This window comes from Borostomias antarcticus, assembly GCF_949987555.1.
Source record: "Borostomias antarcticus genome assembly, chromosome: 2".
NCBI lineage: Eukaryota > Metazoa > Chordata > Actinopteri > Stomiiformes > Stomiidae > Borostomias > Borostomias antarcticus.
Window position 1 is genome coordinate 33,806,499 of NC_140235.1, and position 9,333 is coordinate 33,815,831.

Sequence of the window (9,333 nt, forward strand, 5' to 3'; positions counted from 1 at the left end):
GGAGGACAGAACCAGGATGTGAGGCTGGGGTTGATATGAGACCTCTGATAGGTTGGGCTGGGGTTGATATGAGACCTCTGATAGGTTGGGCTGGGGTTGATATGAGACCTCTGATAGGTTGGGCTGGGGTTGATAGGCGAGACCTCTGATAGGCTGGTGTCTCTGTATGATCCCACTGGTTTCTTCGTGTCATTGTCCTTGTTACAGCAGCATGGACAACATCGAGCGAGGATTCTTCCGGAAGGTGGATGTTCCGGACCACGCCCACTACATCGTGGCCTTCTTCGTCCTGGTGATTGGAGCGGTGGGCGTCATCGGCAACGTGTTGGTCATGTATGCCTTCATCTGGTAGGGCCCAGTCCTGCTCATGTATGCTTCTTCTGGTAGGGCCCAGTCCTGCTCATGTATGCTTCTTCTGGTAGGGCCCAGTCCTGGTCATGTACGCCTTCTTCTGGTAGGGCCCAGTCCTGCTCATGTATGCTTCTTCTGGTAGGGCCCAGTCCTGCTCATGTATGCTTCTTCTGGTAGGGCCCAGTCCTGCTCATGTATGCTTCTTCTGGTAGGGCCCAGTCCCTTCATGAAGCAGATGTGTAGGTTACAGAAGAAATGTTAACACGATTCCCTTTGACCTTTAACTGACTTTGCAAGTTGCAGAATGCGGCAAAGAGCCCTCGTTGGGTTTACATCCTGGGGTTTATCATCTGGGCGCTCAGGAATTCTGGAAACATGTTCAACTTTTTATTTACACAGTCATGGTCATGTTTATAAAACATGTCACATGTCTCTGACCAGACGAGAGAGGGAAGCTCATCTGACTGCAGAGTGGCCAGCCTGAGCTCTTGGTTCCTGTTTGACTTTGTGATGCTGGTGTGTGTGGTGTGTGTGTGTGTGTGTGTGTGTGTGTGTGTGTGTGTGTGTGTGTGTGTGTGTGTAGTGTGTGTGTGTGTGTGTGTGTGGTGTGTGTGTGTGTGTGTGGTGTGTGTGTAGTGTGCGTGTGTGTGTGTAGTGTGCGTGTGTGTGTAGTATGTGTATGTGTGTGGTGTGTGTGGTGTGTAGTGTGTGTGTGTGTGTGTGTGTGTAGTGTGCGTGTGTGTGTGTAGTGTGCATGTGTGTGTGTGTGTGGTGTGTGTGGTGTGTGTGTGTGTAGTGTGTGTAGTGTGTGTGTGTGTGTGTGTGTGTGTGTGTGTGTTTGTGGTGTGCTCTTAAATGTTATCGCTAGTGACATGATGGTGCGCTTGACTTATTGTTGACGCTGCCATGAGTGACAGCTCACGACTGCTAATGTGATGCTGGCTGACAGACAGAAGGTCCAGCCAGGCTCGTCTTGACCGCTGTTGTCCTGAGTTCACAGCCTGGTGGTGGTGGGGGGGTTCCAGAAAGCAGGTTTAGTGAAAACTCTGAGTTTGCTACAGTAACCCTGACATTCAATTCAATTCAATATCAGGGTTAGCAAACTCAAGGTTTTCACTCCACTGTCTGGAACACGCTGCTGGGCTCTGGCACAGGATCAATACACAACAATTGTGGATATTAGTCTCGTAAATACAGCGGCAGAGGGATCTCATTCAACAACGAAGTAAAGAAGTTCTTAAGAAGCATTTCTTCTTAAACTGTACTTACGCTGTTTCTAAGAAAATTCTGGCATTCACCAATGGTTTCTCATCTGGGATTTGTTCTCAGCTAAGAACAGAATATACGAACACTGAATAGCAGTCGCAAGTAGGCCATTTGAGTGCGGAAATGTAGACTATGCACAATTGGTGATTGCGGTCACCTCAATTCTACAGTTGGATGATATATGATTGAAATACAATTATATTTGCATAATTCCCAATAACGTGTCCTAATCATAACCATAATTTCCATTGTAAACGTGTGCGTCAGAATATCTGATATGTCATAGTTTAAATCATTTCGCTCCGCATTGCTTGTTATTCGTGTTGATCAGTCTTGAAGATGTCGATAAAATATTTCCACCCTAGGCAAAATAACGACAGTGCGCCCCCGACAAGTTGTTGAGCAGGGGGGGCGGCTAGCGGACAATTCCGATTGTCGGAAGAGCGGTGGGGAGGGGGGGTGCTAGCGGACAATTCAGATTGTCGGACGATTTGTTGAGCGTGGGGGGGCGGGGGTGCTAGCGGAGATTTGTGCGGCCCTAGTGCCTCGGCGCTCTAGGCAATTGCCTTGTATGCCAAGTGCATGCGCCGCCCCTGATGCCTTCTTCTGGTAGGGCCCAGTCCTGGTCATGTATGCTTCTTCTGGTAGGGCCCAGTCCTGGTCATGTATGCTTCTTCTGGTAGGGCCCAGTCCCTTCATGTAAGCTTCTTCTGGTAGGGCCCAGTCCCTTCATGAAGCAGATGTGTAGGCATATAAAATATTTCGATTGTGTGCTAATAATTTGTGATTTTGGTGTAAATTAATGAGTGTTGTGTTTGTTTTCAACAATCCATTTAATCAGTTAATTCTACAGTTGGATGTGTGTTAGTGCGCTAGACGGAGAGTCTGCCGCGGAGAGGGGGTGGTAGTCCGTGTCCCTGGTGTCTGTATCCATATCGCCAGCGGCGCGCACACCCAACAGTGCTGTTGTCCCTATTATGGCAACGCGCTGGTTGAACTCGGACAACGGTGGGCACGCCGGCCCCCCTCCAGTAGCCTGCATATCTCTCCTCAAGATTAAACATTCACGATTCCTTTATTTGTCACATGCAGCCTAATGTCCAGTCACAGTGAAATGTTGCTGCCGGAGTCAGGTCTGGAGCTGTCTGGGGACTGAGCGGTTGCCAGGTTTGTAGGAGTCAGGTCTGGAGCTGTCTTGGGGGCTGAGCGGTTGCCAGGTTTGTAGGAGTCAGGTCTGGAGCTGTCTGGGGACTGAGCGGTTGCCAGGTTTGTAGGAGTCAGGTCTGGAGCTGTCTAGGGGCTGAGCGGTTGCCAGGTTTGTAGGAGTCAGGTCTGGAGCTGTCTGGGGACTGAGCGGTTGCCAGGTTTGTCAGAGTCAGTCTAGCAGTGAGGAGAGAGTCCTCAGGGCCTGCTGACATGCTTTCTACATTTGGAGTTGCTGAGAGTGGAGCTGCCCGCTCTGACACACGACCCCTCCACTTCCCACCCTCTGATTCACTCACTACTGTCTCTTCCACTCCCAGGACACTGCTTCTAAGAAGAACAAGGGGACATTTACACCTAAAGGTTTTAGTCTATACAGGGTATAGTGTATTTGTATGCCTCTTCATCTGGTGAGTGAAGAGTTGATGTAATTGTTTCATGCACTACAGGCCATCATCATTCTATATAACAATAGCAGTACAGCATTATGCCACCAGGGAATGCATCATCATGAAAAGTCAGTGAACATTTGACCTTAACTGAGTGTAAAGATGCACTGAGCGTACCCTGAGTGTGTGTGTGTGTGTGGGTGTGTGTGTGGGTGTGCGTGCGTGTGTATTGGGGTAGGGGGTTACCCCCGTTAGGCATTTTTAGATCAAAGTGTTTCTCAAGCATCAGTGAGTGTGCGGTGCTCATGATCCTGACTGGTGAGCTGGACTGGCCTCGCATGCCTGGACATCAAAGGCTCTGTGGATGGACAGGCTCCGTTATTCACACACACACGCACACGCACACACACACGCACATGCCTTTAGATGGAGTACAGAACAGGAACTGGATTTCTGGGAAAGTCAGGTATTAATTTGGCTGGCATCTCCAGACCTCGAGTGAAACCTTACTGAGCGCAACAGAGATCCGTTCCCAGTCTGGTTGCTGATTGGCTCACACTGAGAACAGGCCTGTTCCTCATGAGGAGAAGCACAACTCCTGGTCCAGGGGCGCTCGTTATGTCCTGCCTGAACCCACCGCCAGACCTCTGCTGCCCGGCTGCGTCACATCTAGGGAGTCAGACTTCTGTAGTCTACTCTTCCTCTGCATCCTCGCTCCTCACTGCTCTTCCTCTGCATCCTCCCTCCTCACTGCTCTTCCTCTGCATCCTCCCTCCTCACTGCTCTTCCTCTGCATCCTCCCTCCTCACTGCTCTTCCTCTGCATCCTCCCTCCTCACTGCTCTTCCTCTGCATCCTCCCTCCTCGCTGCTCTTCCTCTGCATCCTCCCTCCTCGCTGCTCTCCTCTGCATCCTCCCTCCTCACTGCTCTTCCTCTGCATCCTCCCTCCTCACTGCTCTTCCTCTGCATCCTCCCTCATCGCTGCTCTTCCTCTGCATCCTCCCTCCTCGCTGCTCTTCCTCTGCATCCTCCCTCCTCACTGCTCTTCCTCTGCATCCTCCCTCCTCACTGCTCTTCCTCTGCATCCTCCCTCCTCGCTGCTCTTCCTCTGCATCCTCCCTCCTCACTGCTCTTCCTCTGCATCCTCCCTCCTCGCTGCTCTTCCTCTGCATCCTCCCTCCTCACTGCTCTTCCTCTGCATCTTCCCTCCTCACTGCTCTTCCTCTGCATCCTCCCTCCTCGCTGCTCTTCCTGCTTCGTCTTTCTGCTCTACCCGTCTTCTCTATCTCCTCCATGACGTAGTGAAGTGTGACGGACACACAGGTCATGCCCCAGGTCACACACAGGTCATGCCCTCTGGGCTGCTGACTTGCTGGAGAGTGATGGCTGGAGACACGGCCGGATGGTCAGATCAAACCTCTGTTCGGTCTGCGCTTAACCAGAGTCAGGTTCATGGTACATGGAGGGGTAATGGAACCTAGTCCACGCCACTGTGAGCGTCCGCTCTGTTAGTCCAGCATGTCACCCATGGGCACTGCCTGACATGAGGATTTGATAACAGTGAAATCAGGCCACAGCAGAGTCTATCAGGGGAAGGAACGGGCTCCAACCACCACACTTACAGCAGTCGACTCCAAACATTGCTCAGAATAACCTTGACCCATTGGATCTCTGCTGTATCTACAGTACCATAAACACTGGCAGACCGGGTTCATTGGGTTTCCAGGGAGCGGGTAGAGCTCTTGGAAAACTAGAGCCATTTCTATATGAGGGTTGACCCCTGCTTTTCTGAGGGATAATGTTGAGTGTGATGTGATTGGTGGAGGCGGGGGAGGGCATCACTTATGGTGAAATGTGTTTCTACAGGATTACTGGGGGGTCTGTAATCAAAATAATGATGGTAGTTCACCCACCCGTGATTGAATTTCTGAAATTGAATGCTATGGAATGAAGTGTGTGTGTGTGTGGAGGGGGGAGGGGGTCACATGCAGCTTCCTGTAACCCTGTCCTGAGCGTCTCCCCCAGCCAGAGCTGTGTTAAACAAGCAGACCTTGTTGTTTACTTCTACTGAACCTCTGTTCTGTGTTTCAGTGACAAGAAGCTCCGGACGCCCCCGAACTACTTCATCGTGAACCTGGCAGTGAGTGACTTCCTCATGGCCGTCACACAGTCTCCCATCTTCTTTGTCAACTGCCTCTACAAGGAGTGGGTGTTCGGAGAAACAGGTACATTATTTTGCCTTAAACTTACAGTATCCTCTGTACCATTCATAGCTTTTTTACATTTACATTTGAGTCATTTAGAAGACGCTTTTATCCATAGCAACTTATATAATAAGTACAGTTGTCTGGAGTGAGTGAAGCGACTGTATATCCCAGTCTTCTATAGAACAAGAGAACACTTCCACACTGGCACCTTATCTATCTTTATCTTTCGCTTATATTGTAGCCTTTACTGTAGATCGGTTCTTTTGTGTAATTGATAACTTGTGTATTATAATTACCTGTAACTTTTGAGCACATCACAGAGCCAGCAGTAACATTTCACTGTGACTGTGCACTGTACTGTTTCCATGTGACAAATAATGATCTGAATGTGAATGTGAATCAGCAGTCAAAGTGATAGAAAAAAGCACCATGTCCTCAATATACAACAACAAACACAACTAGAAATGTTGCTCAGAGAGCACAGACCTCCACCCCTGAATGCATTTCCTGGCTCTAATGGGTTCGAATTGAATGGGTTCTAAATTGGCCCATGCTACACCCCTCCACAGAGTTTCATGAAAAGTGTTCTGGTAGTTTTTGTGTAATCCTGGTCTAAAATGAATGGAGGTGAATGGTCGGCCCGGCTGTGTTTGGGCGGCTCATGGACGCAGCCTGTGATTCGGATCTGCTCCAGAATTGAATGGGTTGTTAGCTGACCCATTCAATTCACCCCTCCACGGAGTTTCAGGAAAATTAGACTGGTAGTTTTAGTGTAAACCTGGTCTAAAAAATGAATGGAGGTGAATAGCCGGTCGTGTTTGGGCGGCTCGTGGACCCGCTCATGCTACACCCCTCCACCGAGTTTCATGAAAATCGGTCTGGTAGTTTTTGTGTAATCCTGGTGAATGGAGGTGAATGGCCCGGCCGTGTTTAGGCGGCTTGTGGACCCGCCCCGTGATTTGGATCTGCTCCAGAAGTTAATGGTTTCTAAGTTGGACCATGCTACACCGTTCTACTGAAAATCGGTCCAGTAACACGCACACACACGTGTCACCGAAAATGCACCTCTATGGGTTGTACAGGTTATTTTTCTTCAGATTTTGCTTCAGATTGTGAGTTGCCTACTTTCTGTCTCTGGAAAACATTTGTGGTCAGGCTGCAAGATGTACGCCTTCTGTGGGGCCTTATTTGGAATCACCTCCATGATCAACCTGCTGGCGATCTCCATAGACCGCTACATCGTCATCACCAAGCCCCTCCAGGCCATCGTCTGGACGTCCCGGCGCCGGACCTGCATCCTCATCCTGCTGGTCTGGCTCTACTCGCTGACCTGGAGCCTGGCTCCCCTGCTGGGATGGAGTGAGTCCCTACCATCCCCTCCTTCCCTCCTTCTCTCCCTCCCTCCCTACCATCCCCTCCCTCCCTCCTTCCCTCCCTTCCTCCCTCCTTCTCTCCCTCCCTCTCCCCCTCCCTACCATCCCCTCCTTCCCTCCTTCCCTCCCTCCCTTCCTCCCTCCTTCTCTCCCTCCCTCTCTCCCTCCCTACCATCCCCTCCCTCCTTCCCTCCCTACATCCCTCCTTCCCTCCCTCCCTCCCTCCTTCTCTCCCTCCCTCCCTCTCTTCCTCCCTACCATCCCCTCCCTCCCTCCTTCCCTCCCTCCCTTCCTCCCTCCTTCTCTCTCCTCCTCCTTCACTCCCTTCCCCTCTCCTCTTTTCTTGCTCTTTTTCTCCACGTATACCAATATCTTATTCTCACACACACACACACACACACACACACACGCACACACACACACGCACACACGCACACACGCACACACACACACACACACTCACGGGCTTCTTCTCATCTGCCGGCTGTCCAGGTTCCTATATCCCCGAAGGCCTGATGACCTCATGCACGTGGGACTATGTGACGTCCACGCCGGCCAATAAGAGCTACACTCTGATGCTCTGCTGCTTCGTGTTCTTCATCCCGCTGGGCATCATCCTCTACTGCTACCTGTGCATGTTCCTGGCTATCCGCCGGGCCAGCAGGTGAGCTCTCACACACACACACATGCACACACACACACACACACACACACACACACACACACGCACACACATGCACACACACACACTCACACACGCACACACACACGCACACGCACTCACGCACACACACGCACACGCACACGCACACACACACACACACACACACACACTCACACACACACACACTCACACACGCACACACACACACTCACACACTCACACACACAAATGCACACACACACACACGTTGCACGTTTGTGTGCAAGCATGTAAGTAAGCTCGTATGCGAGTGGCACAAATCACCCCCCATAACGCACGCACACACACGCATAAACACAAATTACAGTATGTACTGTACACACACATACATAGAAAATATCTCCTGGAGCCCCCTTACAGTGCCTCAGCGCCAGCCTGTCCATCTAGCAGGTTCATTCTCCCGCCAAGAGAAGCATCATTACTGGGGTTCTGATGAATGAACTCAGGCTGAATCCAGTAGATTCATCCAGCCTGCTAACGACGTCCTTGAGCCCTCTCTGCCTGCGCTCACAGCTGCACCCCTACTACCCCCTGAAAGGCTGTTAAAGGCAGCTCAACATGTCTGTTGGTGTGGTTGCTAGAATATTATTTAGCGAGAAATATACTTTTCTGCCAAGAAAATGTTACTTAAAGGAGTAGTAAAGGGAAAATGCATGTTTAGCCCTGTTTTAAGGTTACTTATGATCATATACAATGGTTCAGATCAAAATGTTGACAAAACTAGCACTTTTGAGAACGTCTGATAATTGCTCTACCACCGTTTTGGTCATACAATGGATGTGGATGGGCACCGTGAAAAATCATTCAAAAACATGTTAAACACTCAATTTCAAAGACAAGAAATTCACCGAGGTGTTAGTTGGCGTTCTGACATATAATTCGCCATAAAGTAAGATTCTAGTTCATCTGGAAAGGCTTTTTTAAATATTGAGCATAGAACTATTTAGTCGCAGCACATACGTGTGTAAACTTCCGCAAACTAGGTAGCCTAGCAACATAAACAATAACAATAGCTACCGTAAGTAGTTCCGCTTCCTGAATCCCCTCTGCGGATTGATCTACAACGGTCGCTTCAATACAAGTCAATGGATTTCATAAAATGATCAATAAAACCCTACAGGATTCATACTTTGCGGCGAATTTGATGTCAGAACACCAACGGACACAAATTACCCCCTTGGTGAGCTTCTTGTCTTTGAAATCAAGAGTTTAACATGTTTTTGAAAGATTTTTCAAGGTGCCCACCCACATCCATTGTATGACCAAACGGTGGTAGATCAAATATCAACTTTCTCAAAAGTGCTAGTTTTGTCAACGTTTTGATCTGAACCATTGTATATGATCATAAGTAACAGATGCTGCTCCGCTATAGGGCTGATCTCTCTGGGAGAGTAGAATGACTATAGATCTTCAACTTTAAATGCAAATGTTACTGGCTTAGGTAATCAATAAACAAGGCAATAAGCAATAGCAAATATAAGAGATTAATAATTGCAATCCAATGAAATAGTAATAATTGAATGGAATCATTAAAATACAATAAAATAGAACAAAATATAAACCTTGGTTAGAGAGAGCGTCAGCCAATCGGGCACTTTGGTGCAGCCTGCTCTTATCAAGCACATTGACAATAACAACACGTCTCCACATCCCCGCTGGAGAAGACCTGGAGGATGGGCTGTGTAAGTGGAGAAGACCTGGAGGATGGGCTGTGTGAGTGGAGAAGACCTGGAGGATGGGCTGTGTGAGTGGAGAAGACCTGGAGGATGGGCTGTGTGAGTGGAGAAGACCTTGAGGATGGGCTGTGTGAGTGGAGAAGACCTTGAGGATGGGCTGTGTAA

At 49.4% G+C, this 9,333-nt stretch overlaps 1 protein-coding gene across 1 annotated transcript in view; it reads left to right on the forward strand.

The window, feature by feature from the left end:
* Positions 1-211: 211 nt before the first annotated feature.
* opn4xa (opsin 4xa) overlaps positions 212-9,333 on the forward strand; it is a gene marked incomplete at both ends in the record, with an annotated part of 11,767 nt that continues 2,645 nt past the window's right edge. The window contains 4 exons of the mRNA XM_084457069.1: positions 212-348; positions 5,301-5,434; positions 6,572-6,775; positions 7,282-7,453. Coding sequence (XP_084313195.1) covers positions 212-348; positions 5,301-5,434; positions 6,572-6,775; positions 7,282-7,453 — 647 coding nt within the window. The remainder of the gene's footprint in view (positions 349-5,300; positions 5,435-6,571; positions 6,776-7,281; positions 7,454-9,333) is intronic.